At 44.0% G+C, this 18627-nt stretch overlaps 1 protein-coding gene across 5 annotated transcripts; it reads right to left on the reverse strand.

Annotated features, from left to right (window-relative positions):
• Positions 1–1701: 1701 nt before the first annotated feature.
• Positions 1702–15881, reverse strand: ankrd50l (ankyrin repeat domain 50-like). Of its 5 annotated transcripts, none has more exons than XM_030343406.1 (4): positions 15383–15881; positions 10954–11863; positions 8304–8551; positions 1702–7205 (listed from the first exon to the last, which is right to left on the reverse strand). In XM_030343406.1, exons 2-4 carry the CDS (start codon positions 11379–11381, stop codon positions 3592–3594), a joined length of 4290 nt encoding a protein of 1429 aa, XP_030199266.1. In that variant the 5' UTR covers positions 11382–11863; positions 15383–15881; the 3' UTR covers positions 1702–3591. The 5 variants fall into 5 exon arrangements, with proteins under 5 accessions (XP_030199266.1, XP_030199264.1, XP_030199263.1 ...); XM_030343404.1 differs by lacking the exon at positions 15383–15881 and adding an exon at positions 15204–15351; XM_030343403.1 differs by lacking the exon at positions 15383–15881 and adding an exon at positions 14868–15197.
• Between the last annotated feature and the right edge of the window lie 2746 nt (positions 15882–18627).

Below are 18627 nucleotides of genomic sequence, written 5' to 3' on the forward strand. Positions count from 1 at the left end.
AAATACCTTGGAGCCCACAAAGGAACCTAAATTCCATTTCCATGAAGATGCACTTTAGACTGTAAGGCAAGGGACTGTGAATGTGACAAGAATCTAACATGTTGGTGGGATGTTGGGGGTTAGAGTAAAAAGTACAATGGTCCCATGAATTGTTGGCTATGTATTTTTGGAAATGGATAACAGTGAGTTGGATGTTTTTTGTTTGGTTTGTCAACTAAAAAGCTAGTCTTAACAAATGAATTACATACTAAATAAAAGTGTGAAGTGTGACCACGTTGTTAAATTGAAATTATTTTGTAAGTACGTTTTATAACTAATTGTTGCATTTCATGAGAGTAACATATTGTGAAAAATGCAACAATATTTCATGTTTTTTATCTGAAGCCATGTAACTTGAGATATTATCAACTTTAGTTTATGTTATCTCCAATAGAACACAAAAGGACATGGAGTTTGGGATAATGTCCCCTTAAGGATAAAAAAATGGGATTTATTCTTTAGGATTATATAAAAGGGAGAAATCACTAAAATGCTGTGTGTTTGATTGTTGCAGGCTTTGAATGATGAGAGGGTAAGTAAACAGTTACATTATTATTAGCTTAAATAAGCAATTTGCCGTTTCACTGACATTCTAGCAGATACAAGCTGTTGCTTTGATCACATTGAGATGTAAAGAAACAAACATCTTTTATTCCCATTTTGAGTCCTTGGACAATATGGAAAGCAGAGCAGAGCAAGGAGAAGAGCATGTCTTTTATTACACAGCTCGCCCACTTGTATCTGCCGCCTTCTCCGGCATGTAACATGAAGGAATCTTCATGCACACAACACTTGCATCTCGTCACCCCCTTCTGACCAGCCAGCCAGCCAGGCAACAGCACGAACACATCAAACACGAACCTCCCACTCAGAAATACCCTGCAATAAACTGTTCGGCACTTCCCTCCCAATTTTACCTCCATGTCTTGGAATTTAGAGCATGGCAACCATAGGCTGCATTTTGGCAGGGAAGGTAGAAATGCTTTTAAGGTTAATCCCCCAGACATATTTTGTCCAATTAAACCCGAGACATGCCGCCAGTACTCATGACACAGCAGGAGGTGGGTGAGGTGCCCCTACAGATTGCTAGATGTCATACCCTTGCCTTCAAATCTGTAGTCTGTTGGCTCCAATTATGGCATACAATCAAAATGTGTGCTACTCTATCTTGCTGAAGGCATGCTGTGTCATAGCTTCAAGAGGAAAGGCATGGCAGGCAATAACCACTAAGTAACCGTCTGCACAGAAAGCTGAGGGGGCCATGATTTGAACTGTTTTGATCCAACCCATATAAATATCATGATTTAGCACACATTACGAATTACATTGTGCTGACATTCCTTTTGCTGGAACATTTTGGGTGGCTATAACAGTTTAACAAATTCAGACTCAATTCAGATAGAAATGTCAGCAACCTGTATATTGGCTTTTTTCTTTCCAGTTATAAAGTCAGCTATAGAGAATAAGATGTTAATCACTTGATTATTTAAATACAAATGGTGCTGGCATCATGGCATGTCCATGAAGACAGCACCCTAAAACACTATGATTTGATGGGGCACATTGAAGAGACATGTAGAAATTATTTTGGTTTTTCAATCACTGCTGAAATGACAAGATGCTACAAATTTGCAAATGTCGCTTTTTAGTAAAACACAGTGAGAGAATCCACGCAAGCATAGGCCTACACACTTTATAGTTAATCTGAAACGCTAATAAGGTTGTGACATAGATTAATATGACGATGTATTCCATCACCCCATGTACCCCTATGTACACTCACATGTTTAAGTAGCACAACAAACACGGAATCAAACCACATGGGTACAGATTTTGAAAGCTGGATTTTCGCATTGTGTGTTACGCCTGAGTGAATAAAAGAGTCTCGAGACATGTTGCTCCGTGTCGCGATGGCCGAGAGACTGAGCACCCGGCTGGGGTGAGGCGGCTGCTGTCTGGTAGAGGCTCAAGTGCTCTTTCATCTCTCCCTGTGTGATCAAACACAGCATCCTGCCTCACAGCTATTTCAAAGGTGCTGTTGTGTCTCACACACAAACACACACACACACACACACACACACACACACAAAATGAGTAGACACGACACCTCCAGAGTTTGTGACTCATTACGACACAGCTTGCCAATTTAATTCAAGACGGTAATTAAATATTCACCGGATTAAAAATGCTCAGAAAGCATACCATGAAAGTACTTCAGTGAGCTGTGAATCGTCCATAGCACTCGCTCCCCCCACATCGATCTTGAGCGGTTATGGCTCATGGAATCTGATGATCGTGATCATTATGCTTCCTGCCAGATACGGTCACACTTGGAGCGAGCCGAGTTGGTGCCTTCCGTCTGGCTGTCCTCAACAGTTTGTGTCATAAGGCACGGTGGGTTGGCAGCCTGCATGCTATGTTGTTGACAGTGACAGACACTTGCAGAAAAGGACAACAAGCCAGCTGCTGTTTTGACATGAGTGAAAATAAAAAGGTATTTTTCAAAGACCATTAATGCAATGAAGCCCTGCAGCAGAATTACTGATTTATAATCCATTAAAAAAATATATATACATACTTAATAAAAGTGAGATTGAGTGGCTTATTTTGTGCGAAATTATTTGAGGAAACCTATTATTTGGTTATTCATTGTATGTCTTATTACATTTACGTATACGTTTGGAATTAAACTAATTATTGGGGCTATAAGAATGTAGATGTATTGTTAAGTCTTCCCTACAGACGACCACTACGATGGCCTAATAGGGGCCCTCTCCTAGAAACAAAGGAGTGCCTGTTATTGGCAGCCATGCAGGCCAGTCAGCTGAGGTCAATGGTGGAGGGTATTTATAAACAAAAAGGCAAGACATATTTATGTTACTTTCTGCTGAATGTATTGCCGGTTCCATGCGTTAATGACCATGTCCTTTATTAAAATGTGCACATTTCAGGATTAAATGAAATGGGTTGTTAAAAAAATATGGGAGAGTGTCCAAGAGCAGAAAAAGATTGAGAGGTAGAATGCACCTTTTCCATCTATGCTAGTGGACGAGCTGTTTAACAAACGACCAAAAAGACACTAATCAACAAACAAACACAATCATCAAATCATCGAAAATTAGAAAGGCTTGTGAGCCAGCAGCTTTCAGCTTTTTTTGCCTTCTTGTCCCCAGGAAGAACTCCTCAGGAAGCAAGACAGCGAGGCGGGCTCTGCCAAATCCATTCCTCTTTCATCTATCCCGAAAGGCCATTAGCCACCCTGCTAATGGCCCCTTGAACTGTGAAAACATCAATCTCCAACTAAAACAAAGAATGCCGTTATTCCCATGCCAGGAATGCCTCTAAATGTATGCCTACAGAGGAATGCAGTCATCTGGAGCTCAACCTGCAGGCCAATGGTTCTTCTGGTATTTAGAGTTCATAATTTAAGTGAAATGTGGCATTAATGTTCTATACATTTTACATACAGTACAAGGTTCATAAAAAAATGAATATAAAACAAAACAAAACAAAAATATTGATGGCTAAATGTCAAATCACCTAGTAGTGTGGTCATAGTGGTGTCTCCCTTTTGTATAGGGCTGCACTGGTAGGACCCTCAAATTGCAGTTTGATGGCCTGTTTTAAATTGAGGTGTGGGTCATTGGTTGACAAATGTGCTGTGGAGTCCTCTGGTAAGGCACTAGCAGGGGAAACTGGGGTATAATTATAGCAAGGTGGGGAAATAATATTCTTCTGAAGGCCAGAATTCCAAGTCTCTCCCTGAGCCGGGCTGTGAATTTGGTAGGGGTATCCTAAAGGTGGACTCCCACGGTTTTTGGCCACTCTTGGAGGGCAATCTTGTCCGGGCATTACCCCGAGGGAAACCATGACCGAGTTCCATTTCCCCCCTCCATACTGTGCTCTGTCTGCTTGAAACAGGTTTGAGTCTGGGGACTTTAGTTTGCTGGGATAATCAAACCCAGAGGAGAAGCATTTTTGTGGGGGTTCACATGTGTGGACCATGGCTTCGACGGTGCAACCACCGGGAGGAGGGCTGCCCTTCGGCGGTCTCCGCCTACTCCCGTGGAGACTGCCGCTGACAGAGTTCTCCGGAGGGGGCAGCGTTGAGGGCCGGCTACGACTTCTTGGGAGCGAATGCTGTTGAATCTGCTGAGTGAAACTCAAGCTATCAGCCGGCACTGTCTGCACTGTAGCCAGGGAGTGGCATGTGGAAGAGGTTTGGGAGCTCTGCATCGAATGGAATCGCTCGCCAGTGGAGCCTGGGGATGACATTGAAGAGGTGGAGGCAGCAGCTGATGCTCCTGACAGAGCTGCTCCTATTGTGCCAACTTCAGCTCTATTGCTGTTGGAGCTGTTTAAGGGACTCTTGACAGTCCCTCTTTTAGGGGACATTGCATTGGAGTGGTGAAGCAGGCCTGGATATGGCTTAGCTCCATAGCTCTCTAACAGACGTACGATGGGCAAGTGTCCTCTTTTTCCAGCAACTTTTACAGGGCTGCGACCGTATTTGTCCATGTGATCAGGGTGAGCACCCCTCTCCAGCAGCATGCTGACAATGTTTGTGTGTTCCTCCTGTGCAGCAATGCTCAAAGCGGTTGCCCCTTGTTGGTTGCAAGCCAAGTCAACCTTGATCCCCTTTGCGCCAAGGAGAAGCCGACCCACTTCCACATGTCCTCTCCAAGCTACAGAATGCAGAGGCGGCCTGCCTTCGGCATCCTGTGCATTGGGGTCAGCTCCATGCTGCAGAAGCAGCCCTACTGCCTCCACATTTCCCAGCCAAGAGGCCACATGAAGAGCTGTGCGGCCCTCTGCATCCCGGGACTCAAGGGGCACGCCTCCTTTATCTATAAGGAGCGAAGCCACGTCAAAGTGACCCTCAAGAACCAGGAGGTAGAGTAGAGGCCTTCCCTCTGCATCCCGGACATCAGTGTCAGTCCCCCGTCTCATAAGCAGCTCTGCCACCTCACCATGGCCCTCCAGGAGAGCCGCACTCAGGGCAGAGTGTCCATCATAGGCCCGATGATCTATTGGCGATCGCCTATCCAACAAGATCCTGGAAGTGCTGCAGTGACCCTCCTGGGCTGCCAAAATAAGGGGAGTTCGTCCTTCAATATCCATTTCCCCAACCCGCGCCATGCTGCCACGCTCCGTCAAGGCAGCACACACGGTACGATGGCCCTCACAGGCTGCCGCGTGCAGCGGTGTCCAGCCCAAGTCGTCTTTATGGTTCTCATCCAAGCCTCGGTCTAGTAATGCACGGACAACCTCCACACTTCCCCTGGCTGCGGCAAGACTTAGTGCTGTCCTTCCTTCCCCATCGATGGAATCCACAGCCGCACCCCAGAAAAGCACCCGCTCCACTGTCTTAATGTGACCCATGGCCGCAGCGGCCAGCAGCGGGGTTACCGCAGCTGCAGCCGGGGCATTGGCGTCAGGGCCTGCACTCTCATCTACATCAGCCCCAGCTTCTAGGAGCAACTCAACTATGTCCTCATGGCCCTCATAGGCTGCAAGAAGCAGGGGGGTCATTCCATCATGGTCGCGATGTCCTTGATCTGCCCCCCGCTCCAGTAACAGACTAGCTACCTCCCCATAACCATTGACCCCAGCTGCAGTAGGGACACAAAGGGCAGCCACTGACAGGGCGGTGCGCCTGTCTCCATCAGCAAGGTTGACATCTGCATTGTGGTCCAGCAAGATCTCTACAGCCTCTCTGTGTCCCATGTAGGCAGCAGCAATAAGTGGGGTGCGACCCTCACGGTCGGCCTTGTCCACCTTGGCCCCATAGTCAAGCAAGGTAAGAAGGATCTCCTCATGCCCCCCCCAGGCAGCAGCTCTTAGTGCAGTCCGTCCCTCACTATCACAACCATCAACATCTGCCCCTGCATCCAACAGTTGACGTACAACCTCACTGTGTCCTCCCCATGCCGCAGAACGCAACGCTGTCCATCCCTCACTGTCTGCGTGCTCTAACATCCTTACTACGGTCTTTGGCTCTTGCAGTTTAGCCCAGTTAAGGAGTTCTGCCAATATTCCGATGTGACCCTGCCTGGATGCCAACGTGAGTGGCGTTTGACCCTGATAATCCCCAATTAAGGGGTCAGCTCCTCGTGTCAGGAGGAGGTTGGCTACGTCAACTGAGCCCACTAGGGCTGCACTGGCCAGCATAGTCTGTCCATCGATTGAGTTGACTCGGTTGACAAACACCCCACTGTCTAACAGTATCCTCACAGAGTCCTGCCTTTCTAATGCCTGTCGCACAACAGTCCCAGAACCCTCTAGACAATGCACTCCTACATTTGGACCTAAATCTGTAGAGCAGGTTGGAGGAAAAATGCCACTTCTCATTAAGAGCTGAAGTACTTCCTGACTAACTAGAACAGGCGGTTCAGTTGAGGAGGAGCTACAGTCCCAAGGAGCGTGGCAGGGTAGCTTAGGGCTAAAGCAGGGAGTGAGAGGAGGTATGTCTGCCAAGAGAATCCACAATGCCAACAGGGAAGGGTTGTCCTTGTGCATACCTGAGCAAACCAGATGGGTCCCTAGCTGGCAGGTTTCCTCTGTGTTCAGGTGTGGGCCCCATAATGTGAGGGTCATAGCAAGCATGCAGTGTCCCTCTTCTACACTACACAGGTACTTCTGTGTACAGTATTTGACATCCATTAGCCACTCAGCAAAACTGGCATGGAAGAGCAGCTTGTTCCCGAAGGGGCCATCAATAAGGATCGGAGAGAGGGTCTGAAGGAGGCTCTGGAAGTCCGGGAAGTTGAGGGTGGTGTCCTGGGTCCAGACTGCGGTGAAGAGCTGCTGAATGCTGAGGGGCCTGGGGGCGGCCAATAGGGCATTGAGGAGGGGCCTGACCTGGAGAAACAGCCCCTTGGGGAAGAGTCTCTGGCACAGCCACAGGTAGAGGCCATTGAGTGTCCCAGGGATGTCACGGATCTCTCGTAGACCAATCAGAGAGGCCGCCACGCCGTCCAGCACGCGCTCCAGGAACAGGAAGCAGCCGCTGCTCTTGATGTGCAGCAGGTTGAGCATGTCGGCCGTCTCGGGGGTCAGCTGCCGGCGCAGTGGACCCTCCTTGTCCAGCCGGTGGAGAATGTACTGCTGCACATCACGTACTGGAGAGGGCTTCCGCAGGTCATCCAAGCACAGCTTACGAAAAGCTGCAGCAAGAGAAGCAGAACAGTAGGAAATATACTTAACAGTCGTAATGCACTCTCTCATTAAAATCTATTCTTTGTAAGATCCAAAAAACAATACTGTTGATAGAGACCGATTTATTTTCAATAATAAAATATAAAATCCCTTAATCCTCACTTAAATCCCTCATTATAATTGAGCTTTTGTATGCTGGGGTTATCCTTTATTTCTTAATTGAACTAAATGGTAATAATATTACACAATGAGGCTCAATGAGGCTAAGTTTAGGCATTGACAGTGAAATTCAATCAGGAATAATATAAAGTCTGAAGTTTAATCGTTGCATTTCTGTAAAATAAGTTTCTTCACCAAAGCTACAATGACTTCTTTCACAAAGAGCTGGATTTTTTGGTTTGGATTACATTTCTAACCACTGTGTAAAATAAGGAAGGTATGAAAAAAATGATACTGCCAATGCCTAGCTAAGAGGTGAGCCATAGGCGGCAGGGATGAAAGCCAAGCAGATCTCTCTAGACACTAATCTATCCTGCCCTGTAACATTATATACATACATAAACACTTTTGATAATAAAAATGTTTTGTTTTTTTATACAGTAGTGGGTATAGTAGTGTAAAAAGACTGCAATAAAGTAATCTGATAAAAAGGCTGGTAAAGCCTTACATTGTGTTCCAAAGCAATTATGGTATCGATAAGAAGCGTTTGATTTGTTGCCAGGCTTTATAGACACCCACGGCATTACTCATCGACTATAGCTTCACCTATTGTCTTGGATACCAAAAATACTGAGAAGGCATCCAACCACTACTAAAAATCCAACCGCAATGTCAGTGACAAACACATTAGGGAGGTTTTACACCTCAGAAGCAGCCTGTGTAACTGAATGCATTGGTTAACACAAACGCTCAGTGTACAAAAAAAATAAAACACTGCAGCTGTAGCAGTGAAGCAAGCTGTGCCTTTTGGCCGCATGTTCCAACGCAATTTCAGACTAAGCACCAGCGATGGCGCCATCCCTAGAGTTAGGGTTAGGGTTTGGGTGAAGATACATTTAAATGAGAAATGTGTACACTGACTTATCTAGCGGAACCGTGCCCCGTACCTGAGAACATCTTGCACGCGGCTTTGTCATGGCGTCGGACAGAGACCACGATCAACAGCCAGCTGGGCAGCAGGTGCTGGTGGCTGGCAAGGAGCTCTGCAATGGTACTGCTCTTCCCTGGGGGTGCCCCTACAGCCCCTGCTCCACCGTCGCCTGTCCCGTAGCCAAGCTCTGAGTCCAGCGAGTCCACCACCACCATTAAAGTGTGCGTAGGAGGAGGAATGTCCAGCAGGGGAGACAACACTGCCCTGGGAAAGTGATTGAGGGAGTGAATGAGAGTTTGAGAGAGAGATGATTCATTATCATTCAAGAAAGCAATCTATCAGGGTTGTGACACCTGAATGAAAGGTACAAGGAGGGAAATGACAAAAGACCAAGGAGATTAAGTAATAAGTAACCTTGTCATTATTGCATTTAATATATAACTATATGAAGAGCAACCATCGGAAATAAATGCAACTGGACTGAATGAGATCAATCCAATTGCAAAGAAACAAGAAGAAGCACTTTTTGATGTGGAAAAAAAAAATTGTTATGATTAGAATAAAGTTTGACTTCATCCAGGAGTGGGTGGCAGGTTGTTCTTGCTGGGACAGGCAGAGCAACCCCATTGCTGCGGTGTCCTTCACCATCGAGTCTGCTCTGGGCTGGGACTCATGTACTGATGACTCACGTTGTTGGAAGGTTTAGGATTTCCAGCTACACCCCATAGGCAGGCAGGGAGACGCTCTCACACACACACTTGCACACATCATTGTGACATAGCACTCTACTCTGCCTGGTTTATGGGATATTATTCAGTTAAGTAGGAACGACAGAGATTCCTTACTCCTTAATGAAAAACAAAGAGGTTCATTTTATTCCTACAACTACTGGCAGTTGACAAATATTTTTTCTTTAAAGTTGGGTTGTTTTAGTCTATGATTTATTCATCTTTTTTGTTCTTTTGATTTTTCAGTAGTTGCATTTTTATTTTATAACGACATAGAAATTGTACAATAATTTTCCTTCGAACATTTGACATCTTCCTTTGAAAATGATATACAAAGAAATGTATCCAATTAAACTCGTACTGTGCACCAGATTACATTATCATGTAATGTGAGATCACACAGATCATTATAAGAAACAACATTTTAATAATAGAATAATTAAATCATGAAAGCTACCCAAGAAATCTTTACATGGGCAAGGATAGACCAAGTCTGGAATACATGCCAGTATAACTATTTATTGCAATGTTGACCTTTATGATTAGGTAATCATTATAGGTTTAATTTTTAAAGAGCAAAGTAAAAAAAACTGGGCAGAAGTCCAAACTATTTAGGTTATGGAGCTTATCACCTTTGAGTGTGTGATTGATCAAATAAAAAAGGTACACTCCCATCCGGTGCAGCTGGTCATCGACGTTGCAGTGAGGGCACAATTTGCGATATGGAGTTCTCTTCTCCACGAAGTCCGTGTGGTCCCGGCCATGGACGGCCTTTACGTAACCTTTGCCTGGTAACAGGGTTTTGCTTTGGAAGTGTTAAAAAACAAGTGCTTAAACTACTGACCCCTATGGACAATGATGGCCAGTGAGTACAGCAGCGGGGGGGAACCATTGAGGAGATTATACACAAATGGCCTTGTATATCCCTACAACCCCAGGACCACGCCAATCAGCGTGTCTTTAAAACAGCCGGTAAAGAAACCTCGTAAAATTGCCTTTGTGAGATAGAATTCACTGACTGCTGTTGACCTTGTCCAAATAAACATTGATAATCGCTTGTCTAGCTACAACTGTTTAAAGCCAAAACATACATCTCCATACATACACCTTTTTTGACCACGGCGCTGACCTTGTGTTTCATGTGTTTGTCAACGGCTGTTCACATGCCAGCGCCTTTGCCTCGAAGCCTCTCTGTTGTCTCACAGAAGCTCCAAAACACACATAGCCTCTGGCTATGAACCAGTGAGAGGGGAATGTGGAATCTGGCCCTTGCGCTTTACACCAGAGAATAGCAAACATGGGAGGAGGAGGAGAGCTGCGAGGGGTCCCAGAGCCTTTCTCAGAGTAAACAACACGGAAGGGAGTGATCGAGGGGCGACCTCGCTGACCAGCACTGTGATGGCGGTCAGCTGGAGTACATTTTGCGAATTTTTCCCTCATCTCTTTGTTCGTTTTTTTACCCCGACTGAAAGGATGTTGTGTTGTAAATGGCATTGTAGCATTCAGACTATGGCGCCCATTGTACATGCAGTGAATGGGTCGTATTATGACAGGGGGGGAAATAATTAAATAAAAAGATAGATAAGGAAGGACGACAACTACAATTTCTTCTTGGCCCTTCCGTATATTAACAAATGGCATTAAAGAACATGGCTTTCTTGGTGAATAATATATGCATATATATATGTTACATATAAAAACAATAAGAGACCTTTCATACAATTGCAGCTAGTCAACCGAATTGATCTTCAGTTTAGGTTGTGCCAATTTATATCTTACAATGTCATTTGATATATTTTGAGAATAAACGTTGGATCACAAAAAGATCCCAAAATGTTAAAGTTTCTCAATTTGGTTTAAATTAGTATGTGCAGAGGTAAACTCCATATAGTTTGGAGGGAGGCAATGAAAGCGAAGAGACATTATGATCCTCCAAACCTTTTGAATGTGTCATCGGGGTCCTTCTGGCATTGGAGGGGCTCCAGAGCAGAGGACACGAAGGGGGTGTCCAGCAACTCAGCGTAGCGAGGAGGAAGGAGAGGCGAGGCCCTCAACTGTTCCACCAGTCCCAGAACAAACCTCCACAACACGACGCTACGCTGTTCCTCCCTCCGGCAGAAGTGGGAAGCCAGGCAGCGTGCCGCCAGCCCGACCCTGATCCCTGCATCCGAGGTGGGGTACACCAACTCAGTGCATAGGGCCGTCTTCCCAGCACCGGGGCCCCCGGTCAGCAGGAGCCCCGGCGGCCGCCCTGGCACAGAGCGCGCCTCCAGACAGTGCCTCAGCTTGTCCAGGGCCCATTCCCGGCAGTAGAAGCGCCGTCCCTGGAGCAGGCTGGAGCTGCTGGAGAAACCAGAGCGACTCATTGGGTCCCCGGGATAAGTCGTCTAGCGCCGTCTATACATTTCTCCATGCTCCACGTCTCATGCTCTTCTTCATCTATACAGCTTCTTCATGGGAGAACTAGCGGTTTGACTAGCGGTGTCAGTTCCTGTTAGTTTAAAAAAAAGTGCTAGTGCTTCAGCCTAGCTGTGTTTATCAGCAGTCCTCTCAGGTAGCCTTCCCAGTCCTCTGGTGGGGTCAAAGGTAAGGTGAGGGGTTGGCAACAGGACAGGGCAGATAAGGGTCAAGTCCGGTGGAAGTTCACGCGTGGGAAAAGTATTTTGGCAGCTCTGTGTTGTGGTCCAGGTGTGTCTATTGGAAGCAGGTGTGCTGCCAAGTAACAACTCAACGGGGTCGTTTCGTTTCTAACCCCGACCTCAGAATACTGAAATAGATCAGTGTGAGGATCCTTGGCTACTGCTGCTGTGCATCACACCTTGCAGGTTCTTGATGGCTCCGTACAAATCTGTGAGAACGAAAGGAGAGAGGAACACAACGAGTCAGTCAAGATAATGATTTCTTACTTCCGTAGGCAGATCTAATAGTTACCCCGTATCAATCACCTCACGGCTCCCGTTGCACTCTCTAGGTCTCCCAATTACTGGCCGACTCTGTTCTCCCAAGTGTCTCAACTCCCCACTCCTACTGCCTGCTGCTATATATGTTGCTTTTGTTTTCTGTCAGGCAGCTAGCTGCTTCGTTCTGTGCTGCCTCGGAAGGAATGCCCTGCTCTTTCACACGCCTTTTCTGTTTCTCTGTCTATCTCTCTTTCCTCCCTCCTTTGGCTCCTTCCCTCCCTCCCTCCCTCCCTCTGTATCGCTTTCGTTCTTTGCTGCCCTGTTTTTTTACTCCTCCCCCTAGTGTTGTAGAGCATGTCAGGACATGCACTGAACAGCATAGCGGTATTTATACAGAGCAGGAGAGGAGGGGAGAAATGTGAAGAAATAGACACATTGAGTACTCATTTCTGAAAAATGTGGGTCATTTGGAAAGCAAATTAGTAATTATATGGGGTCAGAGTTCAACAACAGAGCTAGGCTAAGGAAACACACGTACTCCCTCAGGACATGAGTCACAAAATATCAAGAAATGTTGCAATCAGCAGATTAGACTATTATGGTATTGAAGATACAAATTATTGAAATTAGACAGGGTGTTCTGTATTTGAAATGGCCCTCATTGGGAATCCAGAGCAAAGGCAAACAATCACACCTAGACTCAAGTACTTTAAGCTCCTTGTCTGGAATGAAGACCACAACAAAACCTATGTTCTGGTTCAGTCAAAGCTGTGAGAGGATATATACATGCTTAAAGTGGAAAGTGCTTTTTTATTGCTTGTTCACTTTGGGTAAGTGGATTTTACTGGCAGCAGCAGGGACTTCTGGACTTTTCAAGCAGAGTATCAGGTGTTGGAAAAGGAAGGTAGAAACTCAGTAAGGACCCCCGAGGAGATGGGAGCTCAATAAATTATGACATATGAGAGGCAAAACCATGGAAAATGGATGCATGCAATTCAAAGTGCCTCTGAAGATCATGCCTGCTTTGGTAACGCAGTTTTAGCTTACCCAAGAGTTGCTGCAGCATTGTTTTCAACACATGACTGTTCATTCAAACAAGAAGCGGGAAACAGAGGGCAAATAATTCCTGCCCGCTGACAAGAGTGAAAGGGGTCAAAGTCCAGCCCCAGGAATGGAAGTATCTGGATGTAGTCTGATAGCTGCAGTCTGGGATATTAGCCAGCGAGAGAGCAGAGGCATATTGCATGCATTTAAATGCTTCTCCAATACTGTCCATTTCTAACTAAGAGAAATGTCGATTAAATGGTCAGTTAACCAATAGCCTTGTAGCAATCCAAACATCTCCATGTGATGATGTGTACGAGTTTAAAAAGGGTAGTCTATATTTGTAAGGAAAATAAAAACTCAACACTAATCTATGCTCCCCCTCCCTCCTCTCTCCAAACCCTGGCCACACTAAAAATAAACTTGTCATGAGCTTTCTTAATGCTTCTGCAGAGTTGGAGCAATTAATCGAGATCCATGTAGCCTTAAATTGACAATGTGTTGTAGAACACATTTAAATTATAAATATTTTTTGCTTTTTTTACTTATAAATTGGGATTTGATACAGACGATTAAATGGTCATCAAAAGGCTCAAAATGCTCATCCCGATTTGAAGCGTAACTGGTCTGGCTTTGCAAGGCTAGACAGATTAGCCTGTGGAATCAGAATCAATTACACAACAAAGCCAAGATTGTTTTTTTACTTATAACTTAACACCAAGGACTATTGCCATCTCATACCCTGAATAGTTTGGGAAAGAAACAGAAAGCAACCTTTCTAATGTTGTCAAATATGGTGGTTTATCATCTGACCTCTTTGCGTCATGCCTTTTTGTCAACTATCATTCAGTTGAGTAAATTAGACTGGTTTCATATTTACAAGTTTTATTTTCTGTTGACAGCAGGTCAGCTGTTTTGCAATCCAACGCAGATCCTAAACAGGCCTTTACATCACATGGGTGTTTTTATTAAGCAGATGGGGGAATTCAAAACACTCTGACCTTGTTTCACTTTAAATTGCTGACTAAATCTTTCTGCGGGTTCAGTTCACCAGGTAAAAGGACAGGCTGGCTGTGCATGGAGCGAGTAAATTAATGTAGACCTATTGAAGAAAGAATGGCACCCAAGATGCATTTAGGCTGGATGAGGCATGTCATTCCCAAGGCATGCAGATCTGGCACCATGTTGCTCTTAACAGATGGCAGCTAAAAGGGAACCCTGCACAAAATCTGGTCCAGACAAGGTATTTCAGTGACTTCTGTGAAAGTGTTAACATTGTAATGACAGAATGTGCATAAGCCCATAATATAGACAACTGAATGATTCAACCCAACGACAATTAGGTGCCAAATGAGCTACCTTCATCATGGCTGTGTTGCTACAGGCGAAACGGCCCACAACATCAACTACGGCATTGTGGAAACGGAAGGAGATGATGCAAGTGGGGAACAATGTTTTTGTAAGCACAAGTTTTGTGCTTACATAAGCTTTGACTCTTTATAGCATGTCAACATGGCACGTTGTATAAAAGTACCCCAAATGTAGTTAAGAGGAATCCTATATTACCGTAGCAAAAATGGCACGATTATGTGATTTTAACACTATCACTTTATACCGTCTCACAATTTGATAGCCCCTGTAACACATTTTTCATTAGAAGTGACCACCCCATCGCCCAAATTATTATTATGGATGTCTTGATATCAGGGCTTGTGATTCTACAGGTGCTTCGATACACACATTGCGGAGCTGCGTGCCCGCACAACTCACTACTGGGCAGCTGATCACTACACAACGCACAGGCTACACGTTAACAACACAAGGAAAGTGTGAAGACATCCGTAAGGTCATAGCGTTTGTGTTTATGTATATCAATATAATTCATCTTATATCAAGAAATTACCTGACCTGTAATCAACCGGAGTCGACGCGATAGAAGATGGAAACACGAATGCTTCCTTGTTTTCTGCCGACAAGTTGCACACATGACGACGGTCTACAGCCTAACGAATGATTTTACCCGAGCACACTGCGAGTACATCACTCTGAGGATTCCATCGAACAGCTGGTATAAGTGTGTGATCCGCCGGTGGTCGAGGTTCAACCACGTAACGACATACTTGGTAGGCTAGCTCCACAATGCTTGATATTTAGAGTATTTGTGTATTGTGTATTGGAATTGCAAGTAGCCTAACGACAAAATAATAGCCCGCAAAGAATTGCGTTTAAAAGTAGTACTACTACCTGTGTCTGTGCGCGTGTAGAAGCTTGTGTCAGCGAGCGTGTGCAAGAATGCGTGCGCAGCAAATGTGTCTTTCTACATGGAAACCGATAGCTTTCAGAGGTCTCCTCTTTCCTGTCTCCTGCCCAAACTAAAAAGGATGTTAAATGAAAAAAATAAAAAAAAAGCATTAGTGTCTTACAAGGAAATCCTCTCAGGGCCAGCTGCCTGTTCTTCAGTCAGAAAGGAAGCAGACCAAGAATAGAGGGAAAGGCTAATGGAAATATGAAAAAAAACGAAAAAACTCAACACCTGCGTAACACTTTTGAAACAATGGAACTGAGGTTGCAGAATAGAACCATGCTTGACATTTATAGTCCAGCTGGGACCTGGGTCTTCCCTTTAACTAAGTTGGTCACCACTCTCTTCCCACTTCTTCTTCTTTGTTAAACTTGTTGGCCTTTATAATACATAAATAGTCTGACCCTAACAAGCAAACACAAGCAAAATGCAAACTCTAACAAGCAACATAAATAATTCAGTTTTCATAATAAAAACACACAGATTTAAACTTGGTCTCCAAGGTTCAAGCAGAACACATTTTTGTATCAGTATGGTCTTCCTATTTACAAGCTACATTAACAAGGGGGCCATCATGTAGCCTTTTCCCCAACAAAACCCGAATACGACTGCTGGGTTATTGGTATAAACTGAGTAGAGATTGTGGAACGAATAGGTCCATGGGAGAAGTCCCCTGTCATTTGTTGATATTTCCTCCAATGATTGCCAACATCTCTGATGCAGCGAGATTACCCTTTGAGTTCCTCCATGTGCAGTTCTCCTGCTGGAACTGCACTATTTGATGCACAAGGGAGATATATGTTGATTTAATAACATGGACAGTGTTTCCCCTATGCATCAAGCAGTGGCGCAGCGACGCAGCTGGATTACTAGCTCCACTGCAATCAGCCATTCAAAAACAAAATGTTGTTGGGTGACCCAAATGCTGTTATTTTTTACTGAAACCCCTCAATTGTGACATTTTCATTGGAGAAATTGTGAAATCTTACAAAATAGTGAGCCAATGTAAAAAAAGCGACCTAATAATAGGAAGTAGCCTACATATTTGATGTTGGTAACCAGAAGCAACAGTATTATGAGTAAAATTGATTTGCGCTAATGTTAATGTCAAAATAATATGGCTGCTCACAAAGTACGCTCTGCATGCTATTTCTTGTTATTTTGTATTGTTATACCAGTGTATGAAACATTTTCTGTTGGAATGCACCAGAGCCCTACTGGAGTCTGTGATCACACTATAACGCCCACATCATCAACATCAGCATCATGATCGCACACATAACCATATATATGGTATGTGAATTAAATGGACCATGACTCTTCTTTTCTTGTCTCTTCTTGGCATTGTTTGAATCTTCATTTTTAATTCAACAGCGAAGTAGTGCATGCATGGTTAAAGAGCTATACCTTTCTGTGCAGACCATTTATTTGAATTGAATTAGCTACATGATGCAGCAATATCAAAACAATAGTGATTAATACTTTCCATGAAACAATATCACCCAGACCTTGAGGCAAACTTTTATTTGTATTTTTTTTTTCTAACCCTAACCCTTACTTTACTTCCTTAAACCTGATCCACCAATGAGTGCTGTTGGTTGTAGCTCTTTTCTCCTTAAATCTATAAGTAGATGGTCAGGCATCACATTTAAGTAGTAGGCCTCATTTTGGACATTCATGATAATGTACACACCAAGATATAAGTCATGTACAAAATGAATCCAGCTTTTTATAATAATAATAATAATAATAATAATAATTTATCCGTTTTTTATCACGCTTTTATAAGTACTCAAAGACGCTTTACAAATAGGAAAGGAATACATACATACTCATAATGCATACATTATGAGTATGTTGATGACTTCCAAAAAACATGACTGAATTGCCAGTGCCTACTGTCACCAGGTTGAATAGAATTATAGTCATGGGTAATGTGTAGAGTAATTAAAAATGTTTTGGTCAACCTGTCTGCCACACAAACAGGATGGGTGGTATTGATGTTCCTATTTCAGCCTTAAGTTCACGTGTAACAACACAACTTCCCCTTCACTAAGATGACAGGGATGACAAATGTTTGTCGCCGAGTTTTCAGAGTTCTGCTTTTCAAGGTGGTTGCGGTCCGTTCGCACAACATTTGTGGTTTGCTAGAGAAGCTAGCTGTGTAAGGTGCAATCACCTTCCTACCGGCAGCTGGAATTCACTACTGGCAAAATCACAGAGACAAACTGGAACTGGTTCAGTAGACACCCACTTGAGAAGTGGATACAGGTCACATCACGTCTGTGCTTATATTTGCATCGCCTCCTTCCTGCCAGCTGAGGTGGATTCTCCTTATCAACTCAATCCCCCCAGAAGCCACATTCAGCCCCTGCAGCCCCTGAGAACAACACTATGACTAAGTCATAGCTTTTAGTGATTTACTTTTTATGCAACCCAGTGCTTCTCATGGTAAATAAGGCAACAGCTCTTGTCGCTGTTATATTGCGAGCTTATAAAAGAGTTATTTACTTAGTTATAGATGGCTCCTGTCACAAGTTTTCCCTAATACATGCATAAAAGTTCCATCTTAAGCCTCTACATTATTTAAGTATCTAATCATGTCAATGATTGGTTTCCTCCTACTCTTTTCCCCCACCAGCTTACATCTTCATTTAATAATTTAAATTAATAACTAAAAAGTGTAAAAAAAAAAAAAGTTTAGAAGAAGCAGGATATTTGCATAATGTGAAAGGTAAATGCAGTTACCCATGTAAATGTCTCTCGGACAAACACAATCACGCGCGCGTGCGCACACACACACACACACACACACACACACACACACACACACACACACACACACACACACACACACACACACACACACACACACACACACACACACACACACACACACACACACACACACTAACAACTGGATAGTTGTTGACAGGGACAGGGACCACCAGTTGGAGTTTTTATTATTATTTTGAACAGAGTTAGCCAGTTGTTCAGCTAGTTAGTTCAATGGTTAGGATTAATAGAAAAGGAATATTGTATACACACCACAAGCTATTTTTAAGTATTAAATGCTATCTTCATGTGTTATTTTAGGTGAATACTATTACGACGAGGTGCCTGGAACACTGGCGGTCTTAGAGTGACCACAAGGTGGCAGTACCGGGTTGAACCACATGCTACCGTGCATATATCCCATGGACCGATTATATAAACCAAGTTCCTAAAATTGTTATTTGTTTAAAAACCAATCCGATTATCAATATAAAGACTCTATGTTGCAGTATAAATTAATTTGATTACATGTTTGACAATTTCCTACATGTTTCCCCGAAAATGTGAATATAGTTGCTTAGCAACCACAGA

The sequence above is a fragment of the Gadus morhua genome, chromosome 20 (genome assembly GCF_902167405.1).
Source record: "Gadus morhua chromosome 20, gadMor3.0, whole genome shotgun sequence".
NCBI lineage: Eukaryota > Metazoa > Chordata > Actinopteri > Gadiformes > Gadidae > Gadus > Gadus morhua.